This window comes from Hirundo rustica, chromosome 14 (assembly GCF_015227805.2).
Source record: "Hirundo rustica isolate bHirRus1 chromosome 14, bHirRus1.pri.v3, whole genome shotgun sequence".
NCBI classification, from domain to species: Eukaryota; Metazoa; Chordata; class Aves; order Passeriformes; family Hirundinidae; genus Hirundo; species Hirundo rustica.
This window is the reverse complement of record NC_053463.1, coordinates 2,252,690-2,269,425: the sequence shown is the minus strand read 5'-3', so window position 1 is coordinate 2,269,425 and position 16,736 is coordinate 2,252,690. Positions and strand designations below refer to the sequence as shown.

The window sequence follows — 16,736 nt, the reverse complement described above, 5'->3', positions numbered from 1 at the left end:
AATGCGTTGTTTCTCCTTCCTCAGAATAATTTCAACTGTGGATTCATTTACTGACCCTCTCTAAAGCGCAAGGGTTTAACAGACATGCCAAAAAATCCACTAGCTCGGATGAGGAAAGAAGGGGGGGAAAAACCTGAAGACCAGTAGGAAAACAGGAGGCAAGAAGGGGTAGTAATTCCTAAATTAATAAAGAGAAACCTCAGATGGCCACACAGGTGCTCCCAAGTCTTGGCTGTCAGGACACAGAAGGTCAGCAGGGCTGTGACCCTGGCACGGGGCAGCAGGGGCTGGGGGAGGACAAAGGTCTGCTTAAAGCACAGCAGCAAGTTCTTGTGAGATCATCCACACCTACATGAGAGCCCAAAAAAAGCAACCAGGGCAGGACATGAGTAGATCCAGTGTTTGTACTGCTGATCGCTGACAGAGAGACACGAGGTCTCTGAGCTCTGCCAGTTGCAGGCGAGAGTGTTTGACGTAAAAAACCCCCCTTTTTTCTTTAGTTGCTTCCCATATTCCTTGCTGCTTGTTATGATCCCATAAAAGCTTTCCACAGCATCAGCCAGACCTCTCCGCTCCCAAGCACTTCTAGGAAAGCCTGCTACTACTAACTCTTAAAACTAAATTCTCTCCCAGAGCTTCCTCTCTCTTCTTTCCTTCTCTGCCACTTCTATCATCAAAGTATCTTCTTCTCCAGTACTTGCTCCCTCAAGTCCATCTCCAGTTCAGCTCTTGCAGTGAAGGTTTGTGACAATACTTACCAAACACAGCACAGTAAAATTCCCTTAACCTGTATCTAACAAACCCTGCAAGAATGCCCCAAAGTGCCCGGCAGGGGCTGACTTTCAAAGCTCCTCAATGCTTTTCCCAGTCTTCAAACCACAGAGACAGTTTTGAAGCTGTAAAAGAGATTACTGAGGGTGGACATGAGAAGGGGATATAAAATCACAAAGCAGCCTGAAGGAGGTGAATGGGGAACAACCACTCACTGTCTCTTCCAGTACAGGAACAACAGGGAAAGGAGAGGTTAAAAACAAGAGAAGGTTTTCCTTCACACAACTAAATCCTGGGATTCTTGGCTATGGATGCTGCGGATGCTTAAGAAATGAAACCTGCTAGATTACAGAAAGGAATCATACATGCCCTGAGGAAGAAATCCATTGAGGGATACTAAACACAAAGGAACCAGCTCCAGCTTAGGAAGCTCAGGAGCTTCCAACAGAGCAAAGCCTGGGGAATGTTTAACCTGCCCCTCCTGCTCCTTCTCAGGCATCTGCTGAGACACTCTGGGAAAGAGGACACTGGACACTTGCACTGACTTAAACTCTTCCTACACACACACACATTTCCAGGGCAGGGGGAGCTTTTGGCATGAGACTCATGTGACAGCAGTATCAGGTACTCTCTCCAGAGGCAGCATTTCCTCAGCTGCAGAACAGGAGCTGCTCTCTCGGCGTGGAGCTGCAGGCACAGACGACGTTCCCAGCACAGGAATTTATGCACGGGGTGCTTCAGCTGCTTCTTTCACAGTGAAGGCTTTTACTTGCTTCCATGCAAATGTGCAGTCCCTACCACCCACATTTGACGAGTGTATTATATTTGGAAAAGCAGATTAAAGGCTGGGATCAGACAGAATCAAACAATTCATACATAAAGCTTCGCTTAACTGCAAGAGCACGGCGACGTTCCCACAGAGCTCCAGCAACATCTGAGACAGGTTTTTTAGGGCTCTAACATGATAACATGATCAATATATCAAAGGTTGCTGCTGTAGACACACTGCTGTTGGCTAACCTGCAATCCCAAAAGGATGGGAAACTCCGCCAAGGTTTTTATTCCTGCACTAACCTTTTTGTACTTATCCCTTCTACTACAAACCCCGTCTACGTACATTCCCGGCTCTGCCTCGCCACGCCACGAGAAATGAGAGAAAGGCAAAGTGTTTAACACATCACACAGACTGAGAACGTGGAGCCATGCCTATATTAAGGCATAAAATTAATAGCATTTATTATTCAATGGAGCAACCGAAGCGCAAGCAACGGGTCCTGTTACAGGCGCCGTGTGAATCATGACTTGGATATTTCCTGACGTGTATTTAAAACTCCAGCCCCCAAAACCAGCACCGAGCATTTCTGGCGGACATCTCCACGCGTGCATCCAACACGTGCACGCAAACCGTGCGCCCGCGCCGACGGCTGGAGAGCGGCAGGGTGGCGGCAGCTGCCCGGGCTGCAGGCTCCTCCGCAGAGCCCCACTGCTGCTGCCCGGCCAGATGGCAGCTGCCAGCCGGCCAGGAGCGCTGCTGCTGCTGCCCCTGCGCCCAAACACGGCGGGGCTGTCACCACAGCGGCACCACGGACACGCTGCGCGCGTGGGAGGACCCGCGAAAAACCGGGGGAAGAGGGACGGCAGCAGGACGGGGATGCTGCCTGAAAAAAAAGGACTTTTTGTTGAGGAAAAGGAATGAGTAACTTCTACACACTTGCCAGAGAAGTCCACAGCAGTGGCTTGTGTTGTTCTGGACGAAGCTCACTCCAAGTAAACGGCAGTGGGTTGTTCTTGGTTCCTTCATTGCTAAAAAACCCCTGTCTGCAGCTGAGTGGGTGCCACGCAGATCTGAAGTGTCTCGAAGGCAGCATTCATGGAATATTTGGGAATTGAAAAGCCATACCTAATAAAGCCTCAACAACACTCCAGTTGGTTTCTGAACTTGCTCATGTTCGAGATCATCCCCTCTTCTCCCTCAAAATTCCCCAACACTCTCCCTTAGCTGCTGCTTCCCTTGGCCCCTTCAGCCCTGGTGTCAGGAGCAGGGCTGCCCTTTTCCATCTCTCTTCTTCTGTAATCTGATCTGTGCCCTCTTTCCTAATAAACCTCAACATTTTTTTGAAAGCAGACCTTTTTACAATCCAAACCCCACTGCTGAAACCCTGCAGGATTCCTATTCCAGAAAGCCTTCAGCACCAAAAGTGATACCGAACTAAGGTTTCAGCAGAAATCATATGCAAAAGGCCTCAGTTAATAGCTGGATATCATGGACTATTTTATATCTGCTCTGTAAAACCTGGAGGACTTAAAGAAAGCCAAAATAAAGTTGCAGTCATAGTAATTCCATAATTACTAAAGCCTAAGATATTTTTGAGAGGCAGAACCTTCCCCTGCACTCAAGCCCCCAGTGTTAATAACACAAGCCGACTTCCCTAAAGCATTTTATCACCAGGTCATGCAACTTTCCCAGGCTTCCAACTGGCCTGGCAATGGGCTGGTCTCATCCACGGCCTCCCACAACACCTAAGATTAGTGGCTTCCAAATTACAAGCCACGGGCTTGGTCAGACAGAAGAGCCCATTAGAAAAGCTCCTCACAGGCAAAGCCACCAGTTTGTGGTTCAGAAGCTTCTATCAGGCTGCTAAAAACGCTCTGAGAAAAAGAAGGAGAACCAGTCAGAGAAGAAAATCAAAGCCTGAGAAGCTGCAAATAACAATAGAGAGAAATAAGTCAGCTAATAATTGTAAGTAAGAGTCACAACCTTCAAGCCTTCCCACAAACAGACTTATCACTTGAGCTGTTTACTGCAGATCTGAAAGCCTAAACTCCGTGGCCTTTGATGGGTTTTTTTTGCTTCTAAAACACTCTTTTGCAGGTGATTCATAACAAGACAAATTCTCAAAGGGAGCCCAGTGGCAGTGTGGGAACTCTTCGTTTCCAAAACAGAAGAGAAGGCAGGATCACTCACAAGTTCAAAGTGTTCTTTCCAAACACCAAATCTCATCCGCCCCTGAATTCCCAAGCAGTTTGAGTCAAGCTCTTTGTTCACAACTTCAGCAAACCCAAAGGGGAGCTGAGACACAAGTAATTCAGAGCCCAGGAGAACTCAGGGGACGAGGACTCAGAGTAAATATTTAGGGAAATGTGTTATCTTCCCAGAAGCACAGGACAGTTGAAGCTGGCAGGGGCCTCTCTGGAGACGATCCCATCCAACTCCCCTGCTCTGAGCAGGTTGACTGGAGCATCCCCATGGACAGAGACTGCTGCAGCTCTGGAGGTTGCAAATTTCAGGCCTTGGCAGAGAGAAAAAAGAACCCAGAACCATCACAAGAGACTCCCCACCAGCCCGGGCAGCCTGTTGTTGGACGGTGCTCAGGGCGAGGAGTTTCTCCAGCTCACAGAGGGCTTTCCTTTGTGTCCTGATTCACTGGCACTGACTCAGTCCTGCGTGCTGTCACCAAGGGATGTGACATCACTCACGTCAGCAATGACATACAGGACTACTGACCCATCTAGCAGCAGGGCTGAGTGGGGCACAGCTCCCTGATCAAAGGAAGTCCCTGCCAGGAGAGCTGCACGGGGAGGGGAGCGACAGGCCTGGCAGGATCAGCCTGATCCGCGCTCACCCAGCCCTCTGCCCGGCCAGCTCGCTGCACATCCTCGTGTGGAACGGCATTACTCAGCCTCCAGCCTCCCTCAGGAGCAGGGAGGAAGGAAAACGGGCCCAAGGCAAGAGATCTGTATCAGCCAAAGTCTGTGTACTGATACACGGGAGTGAGAGTGGATCTCTATCGGTGGTTGGGACTGGAGGCTCCTCAGGGCCCCCTCCGACCCAAACCCTTCTGTGACGCTGCAATTCTGAACTCACACGAGCTATTCCACTGGTTGATGGGCAGGACAAGCTGTCTCAGCAACAAAGGGAACCCTTTCCAACGCTCAACACCCCTTGAAAAAAACTCCCTGCAGACAGAGAGGCCAAACAATCTTTAATTTTAGACCAGGGCTATGCAAGGACATCAAAAAGAAGTTACTTACTAATGGCCCCCGTGTAGGTTGGCTGCGTAAGGTCTTTTGGCACCTTCCTGTAGATGTCAAACCTGAAAGAGGAAAAGCACCAGCCATAAAACAGGTGGAACATTTCAATACGTTTCATGCCCCCACAGGGATGAACGACGCTGAAGATTTTTCCATCCTGCTTTCCAGCAACATTTTTTCAGTAGGCAGGAGGATATGGGAAGGAAAAACAAAGCAAATAAAAAAAACACCCCACCAAAACTCCCTTCCTTTTGTACAATTATGTAACTGTGCTCTATCTTGGCTCCCATTTCCAAAGCACTTCCCTCCACCTCCCTGTTGTGGATCTGTGCAATCTGAACCGTGAGAGCAGCCAGGCAAGAAGTCATGCTGGACAAGTTCATAGATCACTTTAAAAAGAAAAAGATACTCTACAGACTCCTGGATAAAGATGTCTGACAAAAACAACACCCAGTGAAACACAACCTATATCGCCCCTTGTAATTTGTATCCTGCAAAGCCAAAAATAGACAACCCCTAAGTCAGTAATCCAGGTGTTGGGATAAAAAAAAACATCCCTTGGACATTGGATACAACAACAGAAATTAACCCAACAGGTTTGTTCCTCCCCCAGCAAAACCCAGCTTAATATTAGATCGTTGTTTTGATTCAGTCATAGCTTTTAATATCCACAGGGCTCAGCTTTGCTATTTTAAACTCCCCATGGTTAAAGTCTCCCTTGCCCTCATGTGTTAGCTGTATTATTTCCTACCACCTTGTGTTCCTGCACGCCCAACCGCAATGCAGCTCTGACATCAGTTTTTCCATCACTCAATAAAAATTAATTAATGCATTAAAAACACCCACCCAGCCACCCTAAAGAAGGAAGTGACCGGTTCTCCCTCAAAATAGACCTTTTTGGATATGCCACAAGCGGGTGAGAGCTGATGCTTTTTCCAGCCCTGGAGAGGGCTTCCAAATTCCCAATCTACACCGCACCAAGATGAAACGCCCCTGTGTTCATTCAGCAGCTCCTACTATATCCAATCTTTTACTGGGAGTTTTAAAGCTAGATCACTGTTCTTTTCTTTAGAAAAGATAACCCTGAGGAACTGCACGAGATCAGATGGATCCCGTGCCTCACTCAGGAGCTGAAGCTGGAGGAGGGCAGGGAAGAGAGGGAACGGAGAGAAGGTAGGAAGATATTCCAGCTGCCCAGCTCCAGCCCTGAACACGCTGTGCCACCACTTAACACCCCAACTAGCCTCTGTGAGACACCTGACAGCACTGCTGCACACGAGCTGCCTCCTCACAACCCCTCTCACTGCTGCCTCCTGAAGAGACCAGCAAGATTCCCCAGCCAAACAATCCATCTATGGTTTTCCAGCTGCCCCGAGAACATCTGGAAAGCGCCGCTCGCATTCTTTCCACGTCCACCGAAGCATCAGGACGGTGAAAGAACCCAAAGCAGCTGATGAGATCATGGTCTCACAGGCAGAGGAAGCTGCTGCTCTCCCAAGCCCATTAAATGCTGCAAGCTGGCGTCGTCTGGCCAGAGTCACAATAATAGATCAACAAGGCTAAAAAAGCTGCAAGAGGAGCGGAGGGAGGCAGAGCACGTGAACACCGGGAGCTGCTGAGGGTGAGCGAACACTCAGAAATAGGAAACTGCTCCGGGCTGGATTCAGTAAAAACGGCAGCGTGGGGATACTATAAAAGGAAGTTTGTTCTCACCATCAGAAATATTTACTGGTATTGAAATGATGGCCCATCGCAGCACTAAAGGGGAAAAAAAAAAAATCCTGCTTTTTAAACAACTCACTGGAAAGCTGATGTCATATGAGGCAGAGTTCTCTCCTCTGAGATTGTCATTTACCCGAGTAACACCCAACACCATAAATTAACTTTTCCCTGGCCGAAGTAAGCTTGGATTAGGCAGAGACACTACCAAAAGCGCTCGATTACGGTTTTATGGGTGAAAGCAGAAGCTTGAAGGACGACATCCAGAACCTGACCCAAGCAGAAGGGAAGGGAAGGAGGGAAGCTGCGTCAAAGCTTGTAACAAAGATGCTGAAATGACTGTAACAATCCAAAGGACAAGTTTGGGATAAGAGGCAAACACTGGCTGGATTTTGCTCACTGATGTGTGATGCCAGAAAATCCAAATGATCACCAGCCCAAAAGAAAAAGGACTGGCTGTGTGCAAGTCTCCTGGCAGAAAGAACAATCAACTGCTTGGAAAAGACACTATCTGAGCTAGGAGGGCTCACAGCCTGGCAAAGGAACAGCAATCCTCAGGGTTCCAGGCAGCTTCTCATCAGGCATCTGATACTGGCCACAGCTGATAGAATCTCCTCAGTCTGAGCCCTCTTAGGGAAAACAGCAGTGGGGTTTATGCACTCAGAGAAGGGCAAGGGGGAAGCCCAAACGACACCAAAGTTTGGGAGTGATGGAGATGGCATGGCCAGGACAAAGAGCCACCTTCTTCACTCTATTTAACCTCCAAGTTACATGAAGATATGAAGTGTAAAGGATTCAGTGACAGCTGGAAAAGCGTGTTTGTGAGACACCAGAGAGATCAAATGCTAGCAATGAGGATGGAACCCCCAAAGAAGGCTTCATTAATTACATGTAATTATAAAAATAAGCAAATCATGCAAACATCTCAACCAAATTTGTGCACTTGACAAGAGTTATTGTACCAGGAGACCCTAAGCCCCAAGAAATAAGGATTTGTGGCAGCTCCTATCAGACCTAAGGGTTAAAAAAATCTGCCTCCACCAGAAAAACCTTTCTCCTTTTGCATCTGGCTCCTTGCCTACCTGCCAGAACTGAAAGCAATCCCAGGAGAGCACTTACACTGTCCTGGGAAGAGAAAAGAACAGGAATAGGCACCAGAGATGATTTGTAATGCACGAGGGAGGAGGCAGCGGAGCTGTGTGCACAGCAAAGGGGAACAGGTTTTACCTGCCCTCAGGTCAGACGTTCCTGCGAGCACCTGCAGGAAAAATTCCAACAAGCCTCCAGGTTCCTGAGGCATTGGTCACTCGGAGGAGTTATTTGTACCCCGGGAACAGAGAGGAACCTCGTGCTCTGTTGCAAGAGCTGCCTCCCAGCTCCCTGCTGCACCCAAAGCAGTGGAAGGTGTTAGCAACGCTGCAGGATGCGCAGAGGGGCTGCAGCTGCCAGCTGCCAGGGCAGAGACACCCTGGGCATCCCCTGGCAGAGGCTGGGAGTCATCTTGAGCGACCAGGAGAAACCTGGGCGGAGATTTACAGCTCCTCAGTGAACTCCCTTAACCCGCAGCTCATTCTGCTTTAGGAAGGGAGACATCACTTCACACCCCCAGAGCGGGCACATGTGCACTTCCCACTGCACCTTGTTTATATTCAGATTTCGGCAAGTTTCTTCCTCCCCTCAGAAAGGCAAGACTTGTAAGGAGAAGTTCTATCTTTGAGCCGATCAATTAGCATCGTTTCAGAGTGGAAACAACAAACTCGCTGCTAGGAAAGTTCTTCCTCCAGGTCATACGTGTTCTCATAAAGGGAAGGCTGGGCCTTGCAATTCCAGAATATGAGGCTAAAGATAGAATTAGGCTGTCATCAGTGCAACAAAGGAATTTCCTGACACATCTGTAGTGTCTTTTCTTTCAATGGAGAGCAGGGCTGCAAACAAAGAAATAAAAAAAGCCCATGTGGCAATGTCAGGGGTTCACAGGAACCAACACCCATAACTAACATGAGAGGATGCCACGGTACTTTTTTATCAATGCAAGGCTCGAAAGGACACGGGCAAAAAAAAAATAAAAAAATCTCACTTTCCTGGTGGGAATGTCAACAGACTGGTAAAACAGCATCACAGAGATGAGCAGGGGTCATTCCTAGCTAGGTTCAAAGAGAGAATTCACCAATCTTTGTGTGATTAGGGGAGGTCTGGGGCACAACTCCAGCCCTCTGATGGACAGGATTGCAAGTGCCAGTATGTGTCAGGAGGATTTCAAATGCTGTGCCTACACTAATATGTGCTGCTGCTACTCAGATTTTTTCTTCAGAGAGAGTATATCATAGAATCACACACAGAAATATATCATAGAATCACACAAAGAAATATATCATAGAATCACACAATGGTTTGGGTGGGGAGAGACCTTAAAGAGCATCTCATTCCAAAGCCAGCCATGGGCAGGGACACTTTGCACTGTCCCAGGCTGCTCCAAGCCCCGATGGCCACCTGGCCTTGGACACTGCCAGGGATCCAGGAGCAGCCACAGCTTCTCTGTGCCAGGTCCTGCCCACCCTCCCAGGGAAGGATTTTTTCCTATTATCCAATCTGACTCTGCTCTCTGTCAGTGTGAACCCATTCCCCCTTGTCCTGTCACTTGGAAATTGCCTCTCTCCATCTGTCCTGTAGATTCCCTTCAGACACAATTGTGTCACCCCAAAGCTTCTCCTCTGCAGGTGAACAATCCCAGCTCTCCCAGCAGAGCTGCTCCATCCTCTGCTCATCCCAGAGCCTCCTCTGGGCTCTGTGCACAGCTCCAGCTCCTGGCTGTGCTGGGCCCCAGCAGCTCTGCAGCTGGGCTCTCACCTGAGCTCTGACCCTGCTGCACGAGCGGCAGCGAGGGCACAGGAGCCAAACACCGCAGGTTTTTTCTAGAGCTGATGCCTCCCCTGCCTCCCCCTGAGCAGAGGATGAGCTCACTCCCGGCAGCAGGAGCTGCCGCAGGCGGGGCTGCCTGCCAGGGCTTTACGTACACCTGAGCAGCTTCACGTTTGGACCCGAAATGTTTCAGGAAATGAAGTAATAAATACATTATTTCACTGAAGATTTCCACCCCTCCAAACAGAAGAATCCTCTCTGACGTCTCTGGAATCTGAAAAGAGCTTTTTTAACGACTCTGTAAGGCGCCGTTAAAGTTTTTCACGAACAAGAAGCAAAGAATGTGAGGCAATTAAACAAAAAAAAAAAACAAGAACTTTTAAGCAGAACTAACTAGACAATGGTTAAATTTGAATGTCCTGTAGCAAAGGGATACTCTGACAGCCAAAGGAGCTCATATCAGAGAAGGAAAAACACGAATTGCTCCTTCAGTTTCCAGCACAAAGACAGGAGGGATGCACTGGCCATGGCACCCAGGGCTGACCTGCTCCCAAAATTCCCGATGCCCTGTGTGGGGTCCCTGCAAAGACACAGCAGAAGCTCTGGAGTGAGCAGCAGTGGAGTGTTCTCATGTGCCATTCTGCAAAGTCTGGTTTTACCTGAAGGGCCAGGCAAAGGCTCTTCTGGAGCCCTTGGATTGTATTTTGGATTCCAGTTAATCAAGCAGAACTGTAACACATTCTCGTGTGGCACTTGGTCACAGAACAGAATTCGGGCACTGTAAATCAGCAGCAAAAAAGATTAATTTTTGTCCCTTTCCAGAAATTAATGCTCACAGACTGGGGAAAAATGGTTTTGTCCTTCAGGCAGATTACGTTTTTCCCCAGGAGAACCAAATGTTGAAACATCAGTATTCTTTTTGAAGCATACTGGCTCTATTGTAGGTACTTCAGCACGTCCTGAAAGTTAGAGGCCGTGAGCATTCATTACAACAAATTACATTTCTGATGTCAAAAGACGATTTAAATATATATATATATATATATATATATATATATATAAATATATATATATATATAAAAACCCAACCAGTATCATGGCTGACATTCCACTTTTAGCAGGTCAGTGGTGGTGTAAATCCACCATTGTCATCTTGGCTCAGCAGAAAGGGTCCGTGGCTGTGATTCACCCAGAAGAATGTGGGTGTCGAAACAACACTTGGTTCTCCACCTCCCTGTTCACCAGCTCGGAGAAGTGGCATCTGTTTTTCAGCAGATACCACATTTGGAGCTGAGGTCACTGATTCCTGGTGACATTACTCACTCCCAGCAACGAGCCCAGTGTGGAATGAACAACTACCTTAATTCCACCACACATCAGTAGCTTTGAGAGCTCTTGGAATGAACGAGCCTGGTGGTGCTGCACCAATTTGTTTCACTGACAAAAAACTTGAAGCGACTTGCAGGGACAACGCGTTTTCCAGCAGAAACAGAACTTCACCGTGAAGTTAAAACACCTGGCAATTCTACGGCAGAAGTGACTGAACTACACAAAGGGGGAAATATCAAATACAGAGAGAAAAAGGTCAACTTTGAGGGAGTCTCCCTTGCTGGGGATATTCCAGAACTGTCTGGATGCAAAAGGTTGGACCAGTGTGGTGCTTTCCAACCTGACCCGTTCCTGCGACTCTGTGATCCTGAAAAAGGAGATTTAGGGTCAGTAGAAATGCCACCCCTGATTGCTTCCTTCTTGGTAAGAAACATGACTTCCCTGGGAAAGAGATGGGCTGCAGCTTGAAAAAGAGAAAGGCAAGACAACCATGACACACAGACATGGGGTGGAAAAAAAGAATAATACACCTTTCCAGGCTGGGATGGCTTCCTGGATCAACAAAAACCCTCACTCAAGGGCTCCAGCGGGAAAGACAGCACAAAGAAACGAAGAAACAACAACCCCTCTCTCCAGCCCTTCAGTGGGAGGCTGATTTGGGAGGTACCGCCCAGATTTCCGTGGAGATCCCTCTTCTCACACAGAATTGATCTCTCTGCAGCACAGTTAATTCACTCCCAAGGCAGCCAGAAGGCAGGAATAAGTCTGTCTTTTCAGAGCCCCTTTGAAAACACGGCTGTCACACCAAAACCACTCTCCTTTGTTCGCTCTAAACCTTGCCCAGCAGATAACACTGCATTTTTAGGCAGTGTTAAGTTTTACGTCCGCTCTCTAAACCAAAAGAAGACAAAGTTGGCCTTTGAGGAACTATTTCACGCCAGAACTGTTTCCTTGCCACTGCACAGGGAACAGAAGCGGCTTAAAGCAGTCACCAAACCCTGTTTACCCCTCTGCCCGTTAGCTGCTATCTCCCCTCGCCATTTATCAGCAAGGAGCTGCAAACTGGAGATAAATTCTAGTGACACATCGCCGCTGGTTCCCCCCATCCATCAATTCCTCCTCGCAAAAGGGGGTCAGAGCGTGGCTGCAAACCCCAAAGAAGCCGAGAAGGCATGAGGTCACTGTTTCTCCACACACACACCCCCCAGCTCCTGGCTAGACAAGGAGCTTGCCTGTTCTTCACAAAGTCCACTCATGACACGCTCACCAGTAAACCCAGTTACAGCGTGGAAGGAGAATTTCTACCGTTACACGCTGCACCTGTCACTCAGGAAATGACACACGGGCAGCCCATGTGGGTATTCAGTCTTTAAAAACTCAGTCCTGAAAAAAAAAAAGGCGCTTTTTGTCAAAAGAAGATTAAGTACCCTGTCTGTTACACTGGTTTTCTCCTTCAGGTGGAGAGAAAAACTGCTGCACTGTGCATTTCTGGGCACGTCCATTCAAAACAACAATCCCAGATGGCTTTTGATGAAAGCAACATCAAAAAGAAACACCTGTGGAAGATACACAGACAGCAAGGCAGGTGCCAAACACAGCCCTGGACAGTGGAGCCTATGCCAGCATCCATTTGGTTTTTGGTAAGAGTCCCTTTGAGGCAGGACTGTCTGATAACAGGCTTGAAAACATCCACTGCCTTTTCTTTGAGAGCGTCTGTCATTTAGACATCCTAAACAAATTCATTTTTAGGCCACATCCCTCGGAGTTACACAAGCCTCTCTAATTACTTCATGCAGATATGAGTGAATCCAGCCCAATACAATTTCTATTTAAGTGCCTTTACAGAGACAAATCATCCCCACGCCTGAGGATTAGTTTTCCCTGGAGACAAGGACATAACCTTGGGATTTGTCACTTCTGTTCTTCCTCGCACCATTTCCTATCTGCCCCCTTGAACCTTTCTGCTGTTTTCCTGCGTGCCAGGGAGCAGAGATGGTCGGTTCCATCCCCTTTATTTGGGCCCCCCACAGACCCGGTGCAGAGACAACCAGCTCTCCCCACGAGCTTTGTCTAACTGGCTCTGTTTTGAGGTTTGATTTCACGACAGGAGGAGCTGCAGTAGCGATTCAGGAAACCAAGGCAGGTGTGAAGCAAGAGGAGAATGAGCAGCCTCAGCCCCACTTCAGGAAATGTCTGAGTGCAGGAGAAATGAGCTGGAACGACGGCTCCGAAGAGTCTCCCCCCAGCCCAGCACACAGCTCTGTTTCCTCACATTCCCGCTGCCCCCACCTCTGGAGGACCCTTTCCTAGAGACAGCAGAAGAGTTTATGGACTATGATTCATTCAGTAGCTGCTACTATTAAGGCTCTTAGCAGAGATACCAATTACAGCCGAGAATCCACTCTGCATAAAACACTTCATCATTTTTAAGGAGAACATGGGAAGCAGAGAGAAACTTAGTCACGGTAAATATAACTTGGATTAAGTCCATCTGACATTCAAAGATGACTGTGCACAAAGAGACTCCCTTCCCTCTCTCCAGGAACACTTCAGAGGAGGCTGGTGTTACAAAGGGGAGAGCAGACTCTAAGCACCCTGTCTCCAAGCTTCCCTTCTCCCTGGTCCCCAAATCAGTGAAGCCTGGAGGCAGAAGGGGAAGGAAAAACCCAGGCCACATTGGTTATTTTCCATGTGAATTCGTGGTATCAAGAGGAAGCTCTGCCTGCTGTCAGGGCAGGATCATTCAGGCTGGAGGCACAAATGGGAACGCCCTGCCTTTAATCCCCAGCGGTATTTCTAGAGAAACCTTCCCACCAGAGGCATGCTGCTTAGTGACAAGGAGCATTTCTGTGTGCTCTGCTGACTTCTCGGGCAGCTTCTCTGGTCATCTCAGCAAAGCTTGAGAATTACAAGTGCCCAAGAGAAAAACCTGGCGCTCCCTCCAGCTCCGGCACGGTGGGGTCTGTGATCAGGCACTGGAACACCCAGGGATGCCATTCCCCACCTGTGCCCAGCACCCAAAACATAAATATGAAGTAAACCAGATACTCGGGCTGTAGCTTCTAGATCAGGAATGGAGACCTGGAGCTCCTGGAGCAGATCCAGCAGTGGCTCTGGAGCTGAGGAAGGGCCCGGAGCATCTCCATGCCCAGGGGAGGCTGAGGGAGCTGGGGCTGCTCAGCCTGGAGAGGAGCTCAGCTGAGAGGGGCTGGGGGTGCTGTCAGCCCCGGGTGTCCCTGGGTGTGCTGTCAGCCCTGTATGTCCCTGGGTGTCCCCGTGTGTCCCCGTGTGTCCCTGGGTGTCCCCGTGTGTCCCTGGGTGTCCCCGTGTGTCCCCGTGTGTCCCTGGGTGTCCCCGTGTGTCCCCGTGTGTCCCTGGGTGTCCCTGGGTGTCCCCGTGTGTCCCTGGGTGTCCCCGTGTGTCCCCGTGTGTCTCTGGGTGTCCCCGTGTGTCCCTGTGTCCCCGTGTGTCCCTGTGTCCCCGTGTGTCCCTGGGTGTCCCCATGTGTCCCCGTGTGTCCCCGTGTGTCCCCAGGTGTCCCCGTGTGTCCCCGTGTGTCCCCGTGTGTCCCTGGGTGTCCCCGAGTGTCCCTGGGTGTCCCCGAGTGTCCCCGTGTGTCCCTGGGTGTCCCCATGTGTCCCCGTGTGTCCCCGAGTGTCCCCATGTGTCCCCGTGTGTCCCCGGGTGTCCCCGTGTGTCCCCGGGTGTCCCTGGGTGTCCCCGTGTGTCCCTGGGTGTCCCTGGGTGTCCCCGTGTGTCCCTGGGTGTCCCCGTGTGTCCCCGGGTGTCCCTGGGTGTCCCCGTGTGTCCCTGGTGTCCCCGTGTGTCCCCGTGTGTCCCTGGGTGTCCCCGTGTGTCCCTGGGTGTCCCTGGGTGTCCCCGTGTGTCCCCGTGTGTCCCCGTGTGTCCCTGGGTGTCCCTGGGTGTCCCCGTGTGTCCCCGTGTGTCCCCGTGTGTCCCCGTGTGTCCCCATGTGTCCCCGTGTGTCCCTGGGTGCAGGGAGGGGCAGAGCAGGGCCCAGGCTCTGCCCCAGCCCCAGCAATGGCACCAGAGGCACGGGCAGGGACCGAGCCCAGCAATTCCCCGCACAACTCCTGCCCCGAGCCCTGAGCAGAGAGCAGCAGGCTGTGGAGTCTCACTGCAGGGGTGTCTGCACACACTGCTGTGCCCCGTGCTCTGGGGTGGCCCTGCTGGAGCACGGAGGTGGCACCAGGGACCCTCTGTGCTCCCACCCAGCCTGAGCCATCCTGTGGAACTGCTGCCCCCAGGCTTGATGTCTTGAGACAGACCAAAAAGAGAAAGAGATGGGGCAAGAAAAAAATAAGAGAAATTAAGATGGCACAGAGAATACCCCAGGGTTACTGAAAAAAAAAAATAGATTTTAAATAAAAAATCCAATCACTTAGCTAAGAGCTTCCAAGTTGTTTAACAGGCGGCAACTGCTCCTCTGTTTCCTCGGGTCACTGCTCCCAAACAATGACTCTGGGACAATTCATCCCAGCTTTGTCAACAGAGCTGCTGGGCACCACGAGCCCAAGACACCAGCTGAGGAGCACAGGCCATCAGGTGGCTTTTAACTTCTCCAGCGGCCATTTAGCTGTAAATAAAACCAAGCAGGCTCAGACACAGACTCCCTCCTCCAAAGGCAGGCAGGGACTTCCATCAGAACACATTTTCCTGGCTTCATTCCCTCCTACAAAGCACATCAGACACTCGTGGTAAGATCTTGAAAAGCAAAGCTGTTCCTTCTGTAGAATGGATGAATGTAAAGCCAACAATTTAGCCTTCAGTGTGACAGCTCAAGCTGAGGGAAATACAGAGGTAGAACAAACAGCACAGCTGTGTCAGGTTTGCACACACGGCGCCCTTTTGATTAGCAAAATACCATTTACTTAAAAAATAAAATCCCAGACGCCTGTCTGAAGTAGTTGGGGGAGTTTTACTGCTCACAATCGTTGAAACCATCCCCAGAACACCAGAGATAAAAGGATTAACCTCTTTACTTGTTAAATTGAACTTATTCAGCAGTGAAACAGCAGAGATGGCCTGAAAGATCCCATTCCGTGTGCCTAAGGACGGAATATGTGAAGTAAAAGAGTAAAGATGGCCCTGGAGAGCAGCTGGGATCTGGGACACAGAAAAGGCAGGAGCAGGACACAACTCCCCTCTGCTCAGTGACCCTGAGAGGGGCTGGGCATCACCGGACTGCTGCTGAGGAGGGGATTAAAAGAACCCTGGGCAAGGCACACAGACTGCTCAGCAGTGCCCTGGGCTGGATTATGTGCCCCAGCTGCCTGAGAGCTGCTACAGGAAAAAAAGTCAGACCTGCACTTTGGAGCAAGCCTGTGAACCAGGAAAGGATGGGCTTTAATTGGGAGGCATCAAGAAAAGCCTGTCCTTCTAAAGCAAAGCCTCTCTTACTTGACACTGAAAGTGGTTGAGTTCCAATGTCCTCTGCATTTTCCATTCCTGTGGTCCTTGCTGTACCTGTGCTGGGCAAAAAATCTCCAATTTTGCTCTGCAAACCTAGCAAATAAAGAAGAATCTATACACATAATATATTCGTTCTAAAACAGGTGAGGAAGTAGAGCTGCCTTATTCTCTACACCTCACTCTACATGTGTATAGAAAGCATTAATTTTTCCCTTTTCATTGAGAAATACTAGTTCAAGATTTATTTAATTCTGAAATCCTTTCTTGGGTTGTTTTTCTTCCCCACCCAATGTTCTGACAACTCTGCAAGAACACTTAGCTCCTACAACCTAGCACAGGTTGAAATCAATGACGATAAAATCAATCACTCTCCTCCCAGTCCAACCAAGTAGGTGAAATCCCTTTAGATGAACGGGAAAACAACGGTAGGAAGTCAGCAGCAGGGGCAGAAAATAGGAACTACTGACTTCTGAGCTCTTCATTCTGCTAATTCTTTGCCGAGACGACATTTCTGCGTTTCCTGTCTGCTGGCAGAGGAGAACATGACACGCAGAGAGCAGCTCGGGACAGCTGTGGCAGGGCCAGGCTGTGAT

At 49.5% G+C, this 16,736-nt stretch overlaps 1 protein-coding gene across 1 annotated transcript in view; it reads right to left on the bottom strand.

Annotated features, from left to right (window-relative positions):
* ERGIC1 (endoplasmic reticulum-golgi intermediate compartment 1) overlaps positions 1 to 16,736 on the bottom strand; it is a 54,760-nt gene that overhangs the window by 28,167 nt on the left and 9,857 nt on the right. The window contains exon 2 of the mRNA XM_040078319.2: positions 4,804 to 4,865. Within this exon, the coding sequence (XP_039934253.1) occupies positions 4,804 to 4,865 (62 nt within the window). The remainder of the gene's footprint in view (positions 1 to 4,803; positions 4,866 to 16,736) is intronic.